This window comes from Anthonomus grandis, chromosome 3 (genome assembly GCF_022605725.1).
Source record: "Anthonomus grandis grandis chromosome 3, icAntGran1.3, whole genome shotgun sequence".
NCBI classification, from domain to species: domain Eukaryota; kingdom Metazoa; phylum Arthropoda; class Insecta; order Coleoptera; family Curculionidae; genus Anthonomus; species Anthonomus grandis.
In genome coordinates, this window is record NC_065548.1 from 8,429,727 (window position 1) to 8,450,336 (window position 20,610).

General features: G+C 32.5%; 2 protein-coding genes across 9 annotated transcripts in view; one reads left to right on the top strand and one right to left on the bottom strand.

Moving 5' to 3' along the window:
- The window catches only part of LOC126734302 (fat-like cadherin-related tumor suppressor homolog), a 450,385-nt gene that overhangs the window by 427,632 nt on the left and 2,143 nt on the right, over window positions 1-20,610 (top strand). For 7 of the 8 annotated variants that reach the window (XM_050437862.1, XM_050437863.1, XM_050437865.1 and 4 more), the window contains 3 exons: window positions 646-848; window positions 3,107-3,206; window positions 9,278-9,457. In XM_050437862.1, the coding sequence (XP_050293819.1) occupies window positions 646-848; window positions 3,107-3,206; window positions 9,278-9,457 (483 nt within the window). Of the gene's footprint in view, window positions 1-645; window positions 849-3,106; window positions 3,207-3,303; window positions 3,362-9,277; window positions 9,458-20,610 lie in introns of those variants that run through there. The other variant, XM_050437868.1, reaches the window with a different exon arrangement.
- The window catches only part of LOC126734303 (FACT complex subunit Ssrp1), a 97,232-nt gene that overhangs the window by 32,754 nt on the left and 43,868 nt on the right, over window positions 1-20,610 (bottom strand). The window lies entirely within an intron of this gene.

Below are 20,610 nucleotides of genomic sequence, written 5' to 3' on the forward strand. Positions count from 1 at the left end.
CCAAATCATACGCATAAATAGTAAAATGATTATTTTAGTAAGTTTTAAGGTGAGTTTTTATAAGTATTGATTCTAGGGAGGCTTAAATGAATCATATTTCTTTGTATGCTATTTTCATAATTAACAAATAACGTCAGCATTAAAAGAATTTCAGGGAAGCCAATTTGGTTAAAATTTGAAAAAGATATATAAGACTAGTTCTGATGCGCCGATTTTCCAATGTTAATCTATGAAATTTCCGTAAGACTAAATAGTGGTCATAGCCCTTCTTTGGGCAATAATTTCCGTAAAAGTCAGATTGCAGTCAATCACAACAACCAAATTCCTTTCAATCGTAATTTTCTGAAGCGAAATACCATTAATATTGTAACAATATTCTACAATATCCTACGATTAAGGATTATAGACATAGTGGAACATTTTTTGTTATTGAGGACGACTACATTTGTACTACACCATTCTCAAAGTTTTTCTGCAGAGATGAGCAGTCCTCCACAGACCCAATCTCCACGTATAGCTTAAAATCATTATCAAAAAGCAAAGCTTCAGATTAGTTTTAGCATCTAACCAAACCAAAGTAAAGATAGGAACTATATTATACTAGAATCAGTATGTTCTACTTAAGAATATCGTTAATTTTATCAGGTTACCATTGGGACTGTTCCGATTGGGCGCGTCACTCCCAAACGTTGCCGAACATAACCGAAGTGCCCGGCTCGGAGATACCCGACTCGAGCAGTTTCCATAGTAACGAGAGCAACGAGTCGCGCTCGCACCAATACCATCATCACGGCCACGCCCCCGGTATACGGGTGGGCGGGGTCGGGGGCGTGGCCACCCTAAACGAGGTGAGTTATTGCACTTGTACAGAGCTGTCAAGTTAAATAAAATATTAAAAATTGTTAAAAAAATTATGTATTATAGAATATTTAATAGTTTTTTGACGAAGTTTCTAACTGTAACTAACTCGTACTAAGGATTTTTTATCATTTTCCCCGGATTTGATGTTTACAAACATACCTGAAGTCAAAGTGGCACCAGCCATAGACCTCCTAATGTCTTACCATAAGAATCATACAGTTCACACGTTTGATCTTTTATGTACTAGTAAAATTTACTAAAAATACGACAAATATTATTTTGACTTTAGAAATCTAGACAATTTATTCCAAACAAATTTTATTATTGCAATGAAAACCAAAGTTTATTTCCTATTGCATAGGAACACAAGAAAAGGTCGATAGCCATAAACAAGTAATAAAGACCCGAATGATTTAGTTTGTTGAGTTTACTAAATAGCGCAAAAGATTATATTACTAGTAAATAATTATTACATTATAAGAGTCGATTTTACGTTGTAGTATTAATTAGGTACTTCTAAAGGTACTCAAGTTATAAACAATGAAAGTTTTGACAACTATGCTGAAGTTGATGTTATCAACTGAATTTTTAAAAGAAGAGTTATTCATCCATTTTAATTAGCTCACTAGTTACTATATACTGTATACGGGGATAATAGAAATTGTCATTGTTGGTCATTTTACGAACTTGTTGCATTAATAATTATTTTATCACTGTACGAAAATATGTTGGGATAGTTTGGTTAAATTTACTAAGGTAGGTGTGCAAAATTAAATGTCAAAGCGATTTTTAAAATATTACAAATAGTCATGAAATTGTCAAAATAGTGGGCTGCCAGAGGCAGTTGTGCATATAGGTCTCCTGATAAAAATAGTCATATAAAAATCTACATCTGGTATGAGTATATAGAAACAAATTTTATTCATATTTTTAACCATTGCTCTTCTTAATTTTTCACAATTTTATAGGTTGGTTTTTTTTTAATAAGGAAAATAAATTGTGAACTTGACTTAAAACAATTATTGCAAATAAAATCATTCAATGCGCTGCTGATTATATGAGGCCTTGCCAACTAAGGTCTTGAGTGCGTAAATCCAGGCATTAGGTTTCAACTAGTCATAAAAAATATCTGTTGACAATATGTGAGACTGGTTCACTTAAAAGCTAAATAAAAAGCAGAACCTCAAAAATTAATTATGCAACGCTCGATACACACGGTCTATAATTATACAAAAATTGCTGGTGACAACCTAGAGGACAATCCAGCTCCTTTCTGGAGATGCATTAATGATAAAAAATCAAACAATGCTAAAAGTTGCATGTACCTACCAAAAGCCAAATGGCAGATAATGTCTGAAACATAGCTGATCTGTTTGCTGTACATTTTTCTAGTTTATAGGATTCAACCACATGCCAATTGCCTAAAACAGACAGATTAATGTCCAAAAGCAAATATTTCTTTTCATAATATTAAAATTACGAAGTGATTTGTCACCTAAGACATCATTTTTCGACAATTTCAGATAATATTCTAAACTACTCTCTAAAACGTTGTTGATTTACCGTTACTAAACTTTTATACTTTACTGTTTAGTTTATCTTTGCTTCTACAAGTTGGAAATATTATGAAAAATTATCGTGGTAGATCTGAGCAATCAGCAACACAAAGGTTATTCGATAAATTAATATACAATCAACTATATTGGCAACGTAAAAAAAATTGTGGTTTGTAGAAGCAAGATCCACGATTACTAACTTGGATAAATTGGATCTGTTGGAGACTTTGTAGAGGAAGCAACAAGTAGGCTCAATCTACACTGATTTCTCCAAAGCCTTTTACAGAGTCAGTTTTGACACTTGTGAAAGTACAATTTTGGATAGATTACATCTAACAAAACTTTATAACAGAAGAATTCAGTTTGATTCTATATTTATTTATAAATTATTAAATAACTTTGTTCAATGTCCTTTATTTGGTATTTCACAGCGTAGACTAAGATTTTTTGAACTTTTTCTTATTATTTCATGATACAAACTGTATTCCTGCATTAATCTTTCAACGTAAATTTCATTCAGTTTAAAACCATGATTTATAGTGAACTTTAAAATTATTTCCTCAATAACTATAGGGTACTTTATTTTAGAGTCTAATAAATAGAATGAATAATTAAGATTTAAAAAAATTATTGTTGTTTAAGAAATAAAAATTTAAAATAAATCATATTATTAAAGTCACTTTTTGTAGGTCGACCCCGAGTCAGAATATACGGTGGAAAATGAAGAAGGATCCAAACTGAACTCCCTAAATGGGGATTGTAGCGAGCAGGATTATCGATTTGCCACAGGTAAAAAGTGCTTTGTTATTATTGGACAGTTTTAGTGGGGACAGAAGTGGACATTTAAGAAATTTTACAGAAATTTATCCGGTATGTGTGTTTTCAGCGGTACTTTGGCACGAAACATCTTTATAGTGCCATTTAATTAATCAGAAAAGTCTAGTGTAAGTTGTACGATGTAAATCTGAGTGTTGTTTTATTTGTTTCGATTTTTGTGAAGCATTTGAGCCCCCCTTTTTTCCTAACAATTTATTTTTTTTATAACTTAAGGCCACCTTAGTGGTTGTTTTCTTAATAACATGGACGTAGTTATGGGTAATTCAACTAAATAATAATTTTGTGTTAAAATTTTCGTAAGCCGTTTCAAAATTGATTGATGTTTATTTTTTAATTTATAAAATGTATATTTATTTGTTTATTAACGGTAAATTTATAAATGAACCTAGTAATCCGCCTCACGGTACAGTATCACAAAAGTCATTTTCCCCAATTGCCTTTAAAGTTGCAAAAGTAATACCGATACATAAAAAGGGATCAAAGATGGCCGCTAAGTCCCAGTTTTTGGTACAATCATTGAAACTCTACTGAAGAGTCAAATAGAAGATTGATTTGAGCAAAATACCTTGTTTGATATTGACATCAACGCTTACAAAAAAAAAATAAACGGATACAACGGACTCTTATCAACATTTTATGATTTGTGTCGTTTAGTGATCCTTGAAATTCCCGACTGCCTGGAATATTTAAAAAAATACATTTATTGTATACAAATTATACGCTAACTACATATAATTTGTTTAGAAAATCTATCTTGTTGTTGTAAGAGAATCAATAAACATTTTTGTTTAATTAAATAAATGTTATACGTTATTGGCCAATTGGTATACTATCAGGGCTGGTTTAAGTAATTTTTCCAGAAAACTTTTTCAAACTGTAAGGTTGGGGAGTGTGAACAATAGATTTTAATGGCTCCAAATAAACTTGAGTAATGGACTTATATCAGGCAATATAGCTGGCCAATACCTGTAGAATATTTTTTTTTAATTTATTGTTTTTTCCAGGCATTTGAAGGCACGTTTTCTCGCCAACTGCCTAGAACAATCAATAAAAAATAACAAAATAAATGAATGACACAGAAAATAATGCATTTTAAAAATGCCAGGCAGTTGGAATAACCAAACACCTTAAATTGTCTGGAAAAAATGGAAAAATCTATTTATTACCTAAAAATATCAAGAAATTGAAGGTACCAAATCGTTTAAAGTTAAATCTGAACAAAATCAAAAAGATAATTTCTTCCTTTAGAAATTGCTGCATGATTTGGATACTTTCACATCATTCATTTGGATAGGGTCACTGTGCTCATATGTTCAAAATATTTGCCTTAGAATACAGATGTATATTCTATATGAACTATGCAAAGTATGGCAATTTACGTTTCAGAAAATTGAGAACTTTTACCCTACCTTATGTCTAAAGTCTCCTATTTGTTGGGAAGAATCCATTAACCCACACAATACCAATGGCTCCTTGGTACCGCAGGCTTTACAGATCCCATAATGGCAGCACTTACTATGTAGTTTTCCAATGTGCTGCCTGTCTCTGTTAAGAATTTAGTTCTTTCTGTATTTATGACCAAGATTAAGAAGAATCTAATTCAAAATGCTCGTTACTTATTTAAGGAGTACCTTCGTCCAACTTTGCTAACCTCTGTCCTGTGACCCAAACATAGACAAAGTTAAGTACAAGGATTAAATTATACTTTTTACATCATCAGCGAAAATACCGCAGTTTTTTCAAAGTTGCAATATTTTCGCTGATAATGCAGTTTGAAATCTGATTTGGTGTCCGTAGATCTGGCTTTTAAAAATTGTTATGTCAAAAGGCCTTTACAACTCCATGTTAATTAAATAATACTAACTAAAGAATTATATGGTAGTTAAAGAAAGGAATGGTATATACCTCCAAGGTTTCTGTAGATTTCTCGAGACACTCAAACGTTTCAAAGAGTTTTTTTTTTTAATTTCCAAATAGTTGATATCATTTCATTTCGTCTGTTTATTTTTAGAAATATTACTCATTTTTTCTTATCATTTTCTTATTCCAGGTAATTGATGATGTCAATTTTCTTGTTTAAATGAAAAAAGTGCTTTTGAAGTCTTAAAAAATACATCTACGATCAATTGATCACGCCAATTTTTTTATTTAAATAAAAAATACATTTTTGAATAAATTTTCCTGGCAGTTGTGGTGTAAAAAAAGGCATTTTTATTTAAATTTAAAAAACGTCAAATAACTGAAAAAAAAGACCAAATTAAATGACTTTAACTAGATGGAGGAAAAGAAGACTGTTTCTTTGTCTCTAATTCTTCTACTACCCGTAATTATTCTTCTCTTTGACTTTTCTTCCGTTAATGATTCTGAGGATTGGATTTCTTTTGGAGATGATTTTTTATGCTCAAGCTGTTCAATGTAAACACCTCATTTTAATTAATTACAGTGTTTCATAAGTGGGACAAACTTGGAGGGATTGTAGAAGGCGTCAAAATAAGCAAGTTTCACTTTCTTGCACCGAATTGCACATTAAAAGCAAGTATTCTTTTCCTTATAATAAATACCGTAAATATTATCAAACGGATGAAGCTAATCATTTAAATTTTAGCGAGAAATAAATTTGGAACAATGGATTTTATTTTTTTATACGAAAACGGTACGTCGGATGAAACAAAGCCAAAAGACAAAATTTACTTGAAATTAAATGAGGATTTAAAAAATATTTTTTATTTGAAGAAAAAACAGTGGCGTACCATTTTTTTTAAAGAGTTTACTAGGTTCTAGCCCGCCTTAAATTATGTATTAAAAAAAAATACTAGATGCATAGAAACTACCTACTAAATTTCAGGAAAATATCTACAGGGATGTCAAATATATCGTGAAAAATAAGATTTTATCTTAAAATGTTATAGATAGGGGTTTATTGTGCAAATTTGCTTATGAGCCCTCTAAAACCCCTCCAAAATTGCCCCACTAATTATGAAATACCCTGTACAGTCATAAAGGATCCTATTTTTTTTAATACCCAGTTAAAATACCTTTAATTTAATATAAATTTACTTAAGTAATGTACGAAATCAAAATGTTTAAAATTATAAAATTTCATGACAATAAGTATTTATTTCTAATGTCATATAAAATGAAACTGTCCAGTAGAAAATCAAATAAAATTTAGAATGTTCTATTTGGACTAAAAAAAATGGACTTTCGCCATTTTAGAAAATGAAATATATTAATTTAATTTTTGACTACCCTATATAATGCTTATTAAATCAGACTATGGAAAGTTAATCAAGGTGGTCTCTTATAATTTGAGGTTTTTAGGAACCGCTGAAGAAGGTAGAGAAGAAGCTAGAGAATAGCTGAAGAAGGTATAAGGTAGTATAACTAAATAATACTCAAAACGAAATAGAGAATCAAAATATCTAAACATATAGGGTGTTCCATTTAAAAAACCAAAGGTGTTGCCATTTTTCTATATAATCGGCAACGCTGCAGAGCTGAAAATATTTTAGACTGATAGAGCATTGCCTGTTACCATAGCTACCAAATTTTTAGAAACATGTTACGTTTCGTTTTCCATATACAGTCAGTCAAAATGAAACTCGTACACCTAAGGTTTCTTTTACATTCTGTACAAATAACGTGCAAAATATTTCCAACTATATATATCTGCAATCAGCATAAAATGTTAAAGTTGTTGAGCAAAAATATGCAAAGAATGCATGCTGAGCATAAAAAAGCATAAGACATAAGAAAATGTAATGGTCAAAATGAAACCCGTACATCATATTTACTTTACAATAACATTAATATTATTTATAGTTAGCACTTGGTATTAAGAGCATCTGTTACTTTTAACACTCCTGTGTAATTTTTAATTGAGTTTAATTAATTTTTTGTCCTTCTTTTACCATATGGGCGTCAGCGTGGACAAACAAGCGTTGTAGAACGCAAATTAATTATACAACATTGGAAAGATGGAAAATCATTGCGACAAATTTCCAAAATGGTTTGTAGGCCGCACTCTACCGTGCAAGGAGTTGTGGATCGTTATAAAAGTGAAAATAGAATATCAAATAAAGTAAGGAGAAGCCCTCGAAAAATGTAAATAAAATCAAGAGGTTAAGCTTTGCTGAAGAACACAGAGACAAAGATTTTTTATTTTGGAAGGACGTAATTTTTACAGATGAGAGTAAATTTTGTATTTTCGGATCAGATGGACAACAACGGGTGTGGAGAAAGCCCAATGAATCTCTCAAAGAACAAAATCTACGAGCCACAGTAAAGCACGGAGGTGGTTCAGTCATGGTCTGGGGGTGTATGTCAGCTGCAGGTCCTGGAAATCTACATTTTATAGAGGGTATAATGGATCAGAACGTGTATTTGGACATACTTAAGAAGAATTTAAAGGCAAGCGCCCGAAAATTCCGAATTGAAAAAAAAATTAAATTCTACCAGGACAATGATCCAAAGCATAAGGCACAGAAAGTAAAGAATTGGTTGCTCCATAACTGTCCAAAAGTACTTGAAACTCCACCGCAAAGTCCAGATATTAATGTCATTGAAAACTTATGGTCAGATTTGAAAGTTGCTATAAGAAACAATGAAATTTCAAACAAAGAGCAATTAAAAGTAGTGATTCAAGAAGAATGGTCTAAAATATCACCCGAATATTGTGAAAAATTGGTGCGATCAATACCCAATCGTTTGGCAGATGTTATAAAAAATAAAGGACTACCAACAAAATATTAATCTATTTTTTATGTTTTTTTTCCTGTATATTTTTAATGGTGTACGAGTTTCATTTTGAGTTGTAAAATCGAATGTAAATTTCATTTTCTCATTTTTCTTAAAACTTGTTTTTGTGAAAAATATATTTTTACTTTTATTTTGTCTTTCAAAGGCCATCATATAAAATGTATATATTATTTTTTTTTATGTAAGTAAAAAATATATTTTTGTAAACAAATAAATAAAATGTAAGGGGTGTACGAGTTTCATTTTGACTAACTGTACGGCTAACGTACCATTGGTCGTCAATCACCTATACTACCACACCAATACTAACACACCCTATATTATGATGCTATATTTGAAAATGTGTGTTTTGAAGTTTTATGTATATTTTACGATGCACCATAACATAAGAAAATCCAATCTGACGCTTGGTCGAATTATGCATAACTACGTCCAAATATTAGTTCTTAGACTGAAAATTAAAAAAAAAAGTGTTCTTAACTCCTAAGTTAGAATTAAGGCGATTTTAGAATTAACAAGGAATTTTTGTATTTGTGCATCCTCACAACTAACGCAGTGCCTTTGATTATTGTTAAAAAAAGTGAGTAGAAGAAGCGTTTATAGATACGTTATCGTTGTCCTAATAAATCCAGACTTAAATCGGGAACTTGCAGAACGAATTATTTTTTTCACAATTTGCTTTCGTTATGACTTTTGCAAGCTCTCGACATGTCCTAAAGGTTTTTTTTGCATGACTCTCTTCGCACATTTACGTTTACAAAAAAAAAACACCTTAACAGCGACTCCCGGTCATTTTCCCGAACGATCACTTTCTCGAATTTCAATGGTGCCGAACTATCGTAGATATTCTCGAATCGCTGTTATCTCGAACAGAATTTTTCCTGAAACACATGTCACGGGAGATTACATTCCAGAAAAGAATGTCACCCGAATTTTTAAATTACTCGAGGAGTTGCATAGGCTTTTTTCTTTAAATAAAAATCGTTGAATGGAAGTACTGAATGAATTAACCCAACCGTGAATACATTTTATTACTGGATGAAGTACCACTACTTTTAAAAAAATAATCATTTAGTAGAAATAACATTCGATTAAACGGTTTCGAGAAAAAAGTATTTAGGAAAATGATCGTTCAAGAAGTTGATTGTTTGAGAAAATCACAATTTGGGAAAACGGGTGGGAACGCCTTAACAACACACTAATTTTTGTCTCGTCCGTTATAAAATTAGAAGGGCATCTTAAGCTAATTTTAATCAATGTTTTAGCCGAAAGTTACCTACGTCACCCCAACTCCTACCTCCCCCCGCACAGTTACAATATCCCGAGTGAAGCGGAGGCCGAGTCCCTACAAAGTCCCGGTTCAGACGACGTGGAACCTTACGGGTTCCCGAGCAACCGTAACAGGAGGATGGACGACGATATGGCTAGCGTTATCACTACTTTAGGTAAGTTTATTCGATGAGTTATGTTTTTAGACGGTTTAATGCATGCGTATAATGCAAGAGTCTTTCTTGGGTATGTTACCAGACAAAGAGTTATTTTGAAAATTACTTGTCTGGCATTAAGAATACATTTCCATATAATGATTATTTTGGTCATAAACTGAAGCCTACAAAGTCCAAGGACTTAATTTTAAGAAAAAGAACTTTTGAATTGATTGATTTGACTTTTTTTTTAACGAGATTTTTTTTTAATTCCACAAGGGGTAACAATAAATGGCAAATTTTCGAAAGCCTTGGATGTGGTCATTGGCGTTCCCCAAGGTAGTATTTTTGGCCCATTGCTCTACCTATACACTTTATACATACATCACAGATTACAAAAATAATAAAATATTGTAAACACCATAACTACGCTGATGACACTCAAATTAATTTTTCGTTTAAACTAGAGATGAAACGGATAGTTGTTTGGCCGCATACCGGATACAGAATATTCGGCGGGCAGCGAGGCCGGAGGGCCGAATATCCGGCGGCCGGATATCCTGCCATCGAAATCAGGTTTATTCGACGTCTTTCGTTTAAAATTCGATTATATCGACCGGGGGCATGTCGTGGCGTCAGTTCTATATTAGTTTAGTTTCTGCGTAGTTTGACCGGGCGCGTGTTGTTGGTGACGTTTCAAAATCGGTTTAGTTCCTGCGTAGATAGAGTTCAGATAGTTTTATTGTTTAGAAGTTCTAAATATGTCGTCGAACACAAAAAGGTCGCCAATATGGCAATATTTTGAGATAAATAAGGACAACAATAGGTTGGCTGACTGTTTGCTGTGTCAGCTTCAAATATCTCGGGGCGGAGAAGGAAAAAAGGCTGGTAAGTGTGTGTGTTTGGTTATTTTCGGGTAAATTTAGAAATTACCTATATTCTAGGTACTTCCGCCATGACTAACCACGTAAAATCAAAACATCCCGAGAAGTTTGCTTTGCTTAACAAAGCTAAAGGCAAAGAAGAAACTACCATGCTTGAGAAGTCTGGTGCCTCTAGTACAAGTTCGTTTTTGAGAACGACAGAAAAGCAGCTAACTTTATCAGAATGCGTTGAGAGAAAACAAGTTTGGAATGTTAATGATTTAAAGGCAAAAAAATATCATTATTTAATTGCAGAAATGATTGCACTAGATAATGAGCCGCTAGGTATCGTAGAAAGAGTTGGATTTAAAAGACTTCTTCAACATGCTTTACCTCGCTATGAATTACCAAGTCGCACATATATAACCCAAAAAATTATTCCAGATATCTACAACAGAATTATTGAAAAAATCAAAGGAAGCATTTCAAATGCTGTCGCAATTTCTGTCACTTCTGATATATGGACGTGTGCGCACAATAACTCTAGCTTTCTGAGTTTCACAACCCATTGGGTGTCTCCGGAATTCCAACTTCAACACGGAGTTCTTGCTATGAAACCATTCTCCGGAGCCCACAAAGGGGAAAACATAGCAAATAAACTCAATGCTATTGCAGCTCGATGGGATATTCACCAAAACCAAATACATGTACATGTTCATGACAGCGGTGCAAACATGGTGAAAGGTGTTCGCATGGCAGAGTATAGTTCTGCCAGATGTTTCATTCATTCGCTTCAGAGGGTTGTTACTGAGTCATTAAAGATACAGCCCGAAGTAATCGAAATGATAAGCAAAGGCAGACGTCTCGTTACACATTTTAATCATTCGGGGTTAGCTCAAGAAAAACTGTTGGCAATTCAAAAGGAGTTGAGTTTACCCGAACATCAATTAGTGCAGGATATCAGCACGAGGTGGAATTCCACGTTTTACATGTCAGAACGCTTGTTAAAACAAAAACGTGCTATATCCCTTTATGTTGCCGATTACGACACACTGACTAATTTAACGACTCATGAGTGGTGTCTGATGGAACAATGTGTAAAACTTTTGAAGCCATTCGAAGAGATAACTAAAATCACAAGTGCTGGTCTCTCCTGCATATCCGAACTAATACCGCATCTAGCAGCATTGAAAAAATACCTATGCAAGGATGAGACTGCGCAACGAACAGCTGATTTACCTCATATGAGAGCTGCCTTAAAATCAGAATTGAATTCTCGTTTTAGCTCATTATCTACATATCCGAATTATCTTATTGCAACTTTCTTGGACCCCAGATTCAAAACAAACTATAAAAAAGCAGAAATGAAACTGATTCCAATGTGACGCGCGATTCCCACGACACCTTTTGGGATTGTTTCAATGAAATAGCACATGAAAATAACAGTCAAAGTCATCAAAGTCAAAATCAAGCGAAAAATCCAATTGCAAGAGAGATTGACGATTACTTGAAGACAGTTCGAATTGATCACAACCGGGATCCGTACGCTTGGTGGTCGGCTAATTTACAAGAGTATCGCAATTTGATGAAATTTGCCAAAGTATACCTTTCAGCTCCTTGCAGCAGTGTTTTCAGTGAGAGGCTGTTTTCCGAAGCAGGTTTGGTTTACGAAAACAAGCGAAATCGCCTGTTGCCGGCAAACGCTGAAAATTTGGTTTTCATTCACCATAATTTACCACTTCTTAATTTTGACTATTAGGTATATGTATTTTTACTTTTAAAATATTTTTAGGTGTAAATTTTAAGAATCCCTTTGCGGTTTTTTTAATATGTGGTTGAGTTGTTCTAGTCTAGTATACTTAAAACATTTTAATAGCTACAATTTTATTTTTTTAGTTTTTACTGTTTAATACGAATAATTTAGTTTTTCAGATGGTTTCTATGACTTTGTTATCTTTAATAAAATCTATTGGAAGTATAGTTCGACTATTTTTTATTATTTACGTTACTGTTTAAATATCCGGTATCCGGCCGGATACTGAGCCAATATCCGGCATCCGGCCGGATAGTAAATGTAGACCGGATACCGGATATCCGTTTCATCTCTAGTTTAAACACACCGATGTTGCTCATGCCAATCAAAAATATTAATACTGATCTTAACAACTTACTGGCGGAAATTCAAAAGCTACATTTAAGAACTAACTCGACTAAATCAACAGCTATTCTTTTCTGTAGCGATAGTCACAGAGTAATTTAAAAATTCAACTTAATAACGATGAAATTATTTTTAAAAACAGTGCCAAGAATCTTGGTCTGGTAATGGATCATAAATTAACATTTAAAGAACGTATTACGGTCAAATTAAAGACTGAATATTTTGCTTTAAAATCTCTAATCAATTAAATCAATGTTTTAAGTGTCAACAATAAAAAAAATGCGATTCACTTGTAATATCGCCAATAAACTTCTGTGATACCATTCATGGGCCCATTCTTCATTATTATGACTCATATAGAATACAGAAACTCAAAATTCTTGCCTTAGGCTTATATTTGGCATAACAAGAAGAGAGCATATATCTCATAAGCTGTGAGACGCAACATGGCTAAACATGAAAAATCGACTGTTTGTTTTTTGACACACACCATTGTGATAATATGCTACACTCATTTGTCTATATTGGCCAAATTTTCGCTTCTAGGGGATCTGTATTACATTTTCCTAACATCACATATAAAAAAAATATGTTTTTATTCACGTTTTTTATCAGTTCCTAAAATATAATTGTTAATTGTTTAAAGCAAAGTCTTTTTTCACCTTTTAACAAAAAATATATAAAATTTAAGTCTAAAGGTTCATTCTGACTAGGGCGAATTCGCGGATTTTTGACAGAATGTGTCAAATTCAGATTTAAAAATATTCGCGGCGGGAAATTTAACCTTTTCTACGATGTTGATGTTTATCATGGGAAATATCCTAACCTAGAATTATTATTTGTTAATGTTTTGTGTTGTGTTATAACAGTTACTGTTAGCCGTTTGCACTGCATAAAAAGATAATTTAGTGATGAATGCTCATCTTTAATATAATTATTATTCACGAGATATTATTATGTAATTTTTTTAATTCATATATTTCATAAGAACCGTAGGCCTGCCACTTCCTGGAGTCTCATCCTGTCTGCTGTACCTGAAAATGTGGCCATAGGGAGCTAATTTTGATCATTTTCTTACAAATGTCACAATAAATCTACAAAACACCAGAATTTATTATTTGTGGCCTTACTCAGTGTACAGGGTGGGCCAATTTAGACGTTTTCTTATGGGAAGTCATGTCCCTGTTAGAGATAAAAAAATTTTGACCTCCATTCTCCGGGCTCAAATTTTAAAAGAAGTTTATTGAAGCAAATGAAATTTTGCTATGGCAAACAGTTTGGCCGCTAGAGGGCGTTTCTGAAATTTGGTCATTTTCGTTTTTCGGCTATGGCTGTTGTGTTTTTAAAGATAAATGATTTCTGTAAAGACTTTCTTATAGCACTTTTAAGCGCTTAACATGCTCATGATATTTAAATTTATACAGGGTGCTTCATTATTAAAAAATTTTTTTTTTTTTTTAATGGATTGCATATTATTTTTTTGCATTTTCTTGTAGCCCTTAAAATTCCCTTTTCAAATATATATAACACTAATAATCTAAATTTAATAGTTTACGATATATAAATAAATTTCTTAAATATTAAAAACACGTAGGTAATGACCCGCCATTTTAATCGCGTAAACGGAAGAGTAGGCGTGTTTTAAACTGCTATAAGTGAAGCTTAATATTTACATAAACAAACTTTTTTTTATAATCTATGTTTTCCTTTGTATTTATATTTTGATATTAGAATCCAAAAACGTATCAATTTTTCAAAAAATTCCATATGATTAGATGTTTTATCAAATATAATGAGAATTTAAGGGCCTGCGATATCAACGTCCTTATTAAAAATAAGTGCAGTTATTTAATAAGACACTCAAAGATTAAAAAAGGACGTTATAGGTTCTGTATTTTTTATTTGTGATACTTCAGTAAGCGCTTTTAAAAATCAAAAGTAAATTAAACAATAGCTCCTGTTTTATTAAATATTAATTATATTAATGGACAAATACAGTTATAAAAACAAAATAATACTGTAAAAAAATAAAAAAAAAATAAAAGTATTTATTTATTTATTTATTTTAAACTTAGAATATGAACTAACAAACAAAAAGTAAAAACCAGATTTTATTTTTTTATTGATATTTTAACTAAAACTGCAACTCTATATATTACGTACTTATAACAAGTGTTCAAACTGAGCTCCTTCCTGATCAATGCACCAGCGGCTACGTTTTTCAACATTATCAACAGCGTTTCTTAATTCAATATTTGTTATTGTTGCAAATGCATTATGTAAAGCTTCTTCCAACATTACTCTTGAAGTAATTGGCTGTTGGTATACCAAGTCTTTTATTCTTTCCCAAAGATAAAAATCTAAGGGTGTTAAGTCAGGGGATCTAGGCGGCCAACGTATTGGACCTTGATTTCCTATCCACTGCTCACCAAACTGCTCATTTAAATAATTACTGACCACTCTAGAATTGTGCGGTGGCGCACCATCCTGCTGGAAAAATATAGGATGCCTCTGCTGGGCTAGAGGCAATTCCTCTAGGAAGCGCTCAACTTGCGTTTGCAGAATTTGTAAATATCGCTCTGAATTTAACTGTCCATCATAAATATAGGGACCAATAAATCTACCACGAAATATGCCTACCCATACACTAAAACTGTAACGGCCTTGATTTCTTACAGCCACCGTTGCGTGAGGATTTGCTCGCATTTCTTCGCGGTTTAGCAAAAGAACCAAAATTAATAAGGTTTCTTTTTAATTTCTCAAACAGCGTACTATGTGGCTGCCCCCGTTCTGGATATCGTCGTTGATATAAATTACAGGCCTCTCTTGCATTTTCATTACATTCAATAAAACATTTAATCATATCGAATTTTTCATAGTTTTGATACATTGTGATTATCACATAAAAGAAATACAAAGTAAAACAGATTATGAAAATAAGCTTGTTTATGTCAAAATGACGTATTACTCAAAGCCGTTTGACAACCGCCTACTCAACCCTTTACGCAATTGTTTCACCCGCAATTGTGTATTATATTATTATTTAACAAATATTTAAAATCTTTGAATAAACGACCGTTTATTGTTTTCTATTTAAAGGTTAAAGTAAACAAATCATAACATAACAAAGAAAAAACGGACAATTATTGACAGCTGACAGAAGAAATTCGCGGTTTTAACTTTTTTGCGAATATCCGCTTTTTCGCGTAGACGAATTTCGCTTTTATGTGTATGGGTAAAATATGCGAATGTGCGAGATAAAAATTGCCTGTCAAGAATCCGCGAAATTCGCCCTAGTCAGAATGAAGCTTAAATTGATAGCTAGGGAAGGAACCTTAACTGATTACTACTTCGGATGATTAGGATATTTTGAATGGAAATGCTTTAGGTAAAAGCTTCGATTTTTTTGAAGCATTGGTAAAACCGTCCCATCTGGTTTGGTCACACTATATTTTCTCTTACTATAATTTTTTGTCCAAAATGTTCTACAGTGTGTCCCAGGATGAGCGAATTTATATGTAAAAATTACAAAAAATTTTGGGGTTGAAATTTGACTGTTTGGCATCCAGCCCTGCTTAATTAAAAAATAAAATTTAGCATATTTTTATTTTTTTTAAATCAAGCATGCCTTGATACGAGTATTTCTTAAATTTTATGAGTAGGTAAAGTAGTATTTCTAGGCAAGATATAAAAAAAGTTGTTTAGAATGCAAAATTATGCCCGAATACCGAATTTCATAACCATAGGTCTACTTTGATTTTTACGTTTACATTATTTATTAATTATTTAATTATTTATTCTCTCATTTTTAAAGGTTTAAACAAAAACCAAATAAACATTAGTAGTTAAAATAGTGAAAATTATTGCCCTTGGACTAATTCTATTTACGATCGGTACGACTTTTTTGCTCGTGGAATGCATGCCCCTTATTATATTGGGTTCTTTTTTGCTGCATTTACGAGTTTTTGTCGAACTTTTTAAAATATAAACATTCTCAGTTAAATGAGGCAGCTGAATGACCACTATAAAACATTGTCACTGTCAAAGTTATGTACAAAAAACGTACTACTTATATCATCTTATTGTAAAGTTATCGGCGGTGCTGAACATAAGCAAATCTGAATTACAAAGAACTTTTAGCATTATCATGCCAACAATATTAAAGCATTCAAACCAAGGTACTTGGTTACATACTTTAGAAGAGGGGAATGAAGCGCGCCGTTTATTATTTTCTACTTGGTTAGGCGATGAAATTTTACGGATTTTCATAAAAAAATTATATTCTCGGACGAATCTACTTTCACGACAAATGGTGCAATGTCATCCCGAAATTCTCAACTTTGGTCCAATGAAACGCTAAAATTTGTAATCCTTGGCAAGAGGCGATATTTTCAACGTTAGGTGCGCCATATCTTACCATTTAGGTATTATTGGACCATACTTTATTAAAGGATCTCTTAATCAAGAAACGTATCTTCAAATTTTGGAATGATTTTTTGAAGAAGACTTAAAACCTTTACCAGTTGATCAAAGAATAAATCTTTATTTTCAGCGCACTCCACTATTTGAGTGGCAGAATGGTTGAATAGAACTTTTCCCAATCAATGAATTGGAAGACGCAACCCAATTGAGTGGCCGCCAAGGTCACCTGATTTAACCATTTCTGATTCCTATTATGGGGCCGGTTCAAGCAAATTATTTATTCCGAGGCATTACCAAATGACAGGAAATTAAAACAAAGAAAATTAAAACAAAAAATTACTAAGACAAAGAATTAGAGACGTTTGTAATTCAATTTCCATTAAGGAAATTAGAAATTCTTTTAAAATGTTTAGGAAAGATATTGAAAAATATTTCGACATTGAATAAATTTAAAATAAGTAAATAAAATGAAATTTTCTTGTTAAATTAGACGTAGTATGTACTATCGTGCCGAAAAAAAACTGGGACAGCAAAATCTTCAAAATCTCTTGGTCTATTAGAATAATATATTTTGATGTTGTCAAAGTTAATTTAATTTTGTTACAGCCGCGTCAACAGAATCGTTCTTTCAAAATGCTTGCATTATCTCCTTAAGAAAAAGCGATAATATACACTCGTCTGATGGATGGAGTTCCTATAAGAAGAATCGCAGAAGAATTGAGCACTAGTAAAAATACCGTTTCTTTAGCTAAGGGAAAATTGCAGAATATGGAGCTATTGTAAGAAATCCAGGTTCTGGTCGACCAAAAATTTAAAACAACATTCAAGATAGAGAGTTAGTTGGCTTTTTTAAGAAACAATCCATTTGAAACAGCAATAAAGGCGAAAGAAGACACGCATTTTCCTAGTTCTGCTAATACAGCTCGTAGTAGGATAAGAAATTCGGAAATTAAAAGTTGCTTTGCAACAAATAAAATATTTTTTACTGAAGCAAACAAACAGAGAAGATTAGAATTTGCCCATCAATATGCACACTAAAACAACATATGAGAAACGGTAATATTTTCGGCTGAAAAAACCTTTCAATCGTGCAATAATGGCAAAATCCGCGTTTACAGGCCTTCTAATATCAGATGGGATGAAATATGCAGGGTGTCATTGAAATGGTGTAAAAAAATTCGGGGGGTGATAGTACTCCTAAAAATTTTAAAAAAAGTTCCTATAACTATAGGGTGGAAAATGCATATTAAGGGAGTTAGGGGCACTGAAAGGGTAAATTTAAAAAACGGTTTTTTGAAATTGTAGGCTTAAAAAACGAGATAAAATTTCGAAAAAAAATCCTCTGCCATAAATTTTGACCCAAAATCAAATGGTGATACTGAAAAATAATTTGGAAAATCGGAAAGGGTAGTTTTTGCAAGGGTAGGGGGTTAATTCGTGAATAACTTTTTTTAGGTTATTTTCTTCGCAACGTGGGTTCATTTTTTAAAAACTACATACTTTTTCCTACAAAAAAGGTACTCTTGTTGCACATCGCCCAGAACGATGGTTTTCGAGAAAATTGAAGGCAAAAAGTTTGCTCTGATGGGCTGCTAACTGGTTAAACAACATAAACCTATGAAAGTTATGGGGTTTCAAAAGTAAACAAGTAGTTATTAAATAATTAATTGAAAAATCTAAATTTCATGATTTTTAAAACATCGTATTGCTTTAAAAAAACGAAATAAACCAATTACCAAAATTCCTTATTAAATGCATACTTATTTGATTCATTAGCCTAGTTTACACCGCGAGTACCAAATATTCAAGACGCGGAGGTTAATTTGACGCCTTTTGAAAAGTCGCTTGTTATTTATAATAATAAACATTTTAGGCTAAATGGTCAAAGTTACCTTAATTTTCTTATACATGATCTACCAGCACTTTTGGAGGAAGTTCCCATAGCACAGAGGCAGATCACGTATTTTATGCATGATGGTGCACCAGCTCATTTTCCGCTAGCGGTGAGGAATCATTTAAACCAAGTTTTTGAGAGGCGTTGGATAGGACGTGGTGGTCCACAAGCTTGGCCAGCAAGATCACCAGATCTTAATCCATTAGATTTCTACTTCTGGGGCCACTTGAAAACTTTGGTTTACTCAGTGCCGATTAATACTGAAGAGCAACTACGTCAACGCATTATCGACTGTTCCAATCAAATTCGTACAACCCCAGGGATATTCCACAGGGTACGCAGATCATGGAGAAGAAGAGCAGATGTCTGCATTGAAATGAATGGTGGTCACTTTGAACATTTACTATGAATAAATTAAGAAATGCATTATTTTAATAAGGAATTTTGGTAATTGGTTTATTTCGTTTTTTAAAGCAATAAGATGTTTTAAAAATCATAAAATTTAGATTTTTCAATTAATTATTTAATAACTACGTGTTTACTTTTGAAACCCCATAACTTTCATAGGTTTATGTTGTTTAACCAGTTAGCAACCCATCAGAGCAAACTTTTTGCCTTCAATTTTCTCGAAAACCATCGTTCTGGGCGATGTGCAACAAGAGTACCTTTTTTGTAGGAAAAAGTATGTAGTTTTTAAACAATGAACCCACGTTGCGAAAAAAATAACCTAAAAAAAGTTATTCACGAATTAACCCCCTACCCTTGCAAAAACTACCCTTTCCGATTTTCCAAATTATTTTTCAGTATCACCATTTGATTTTGGGTCAAAATTTATGGCAGAGGATTTTTTTTCGAAATTTTATCGCGTTTTTTAAGCCTACAATTTCAAAAAACCGTTTTTTAAATTTACCCTTTCAGTGCCCCTAACTCCCTTAATATGCATTTTCCGCCCTATAGTTATAGGAACTTTTTTTTAAATTTTTAGGAGTACTATCACCCCCCGAATTTTTTTACACCATTTCAATGACACCCTGTATACATACACATAAGACTAATCAAAGTGGACGTTTTAGTATAAATGTTTGGGCGTGGATTAGTTTTAGAGGACCAAGCATTTGGCAAATAGTGCAGTGAAGGCTTAATACCTTAGGATATTGCAATATCCTGAACAATGTTATGATGCCATTGGTTGGTGTAGTTCAACATGATAATTCTCCTATACATACCCGTATAGTTCAAAACTATCTAGACGAAAGACGACTTCAAGTTTTACCGTGGCCCTCGAAAAGCCCTGATATAAACTCAATTGGAAACGTTTGGGGTAAAATGGCAAAATATATGTATTAGATTTAGGCCTAGAAATCAGAATGAATTACGACTAAAGATAGATGACGCATGGGACCATCTAACCGAAAAATATACCAGAAACTTAATTTTAAGTAGGCCACGACGTTTGCAAGCTCTAATTGATAACGACGGTGCGCTTACTCAGTATTAATAATTTTTTATTCCATATTATCAAAAAAAATATTAGTTAGTTTTGGTTTATTTATAAAATGTGTTCCAAATAAAAATAAATATCGAAAAATAAAAATGTTTTGTATCAATATTATTATTTAAATAGGTAATTATTAAGACTCCAAAAATTCATAATGCGTAAATATGCATCCAAGGAATGCGATTCACTTTAATAGACTAGGAGACAATTCCCTACCTAAATTTTAATGTCCCAGTTGTTTTTTCGGCACCATGGTACATTTTATTACAAACATATTTTTGAGGATCGTTTGTAACTCTTAGATCAATGATTTAACTATTAGATAAATAAATTAGTTAG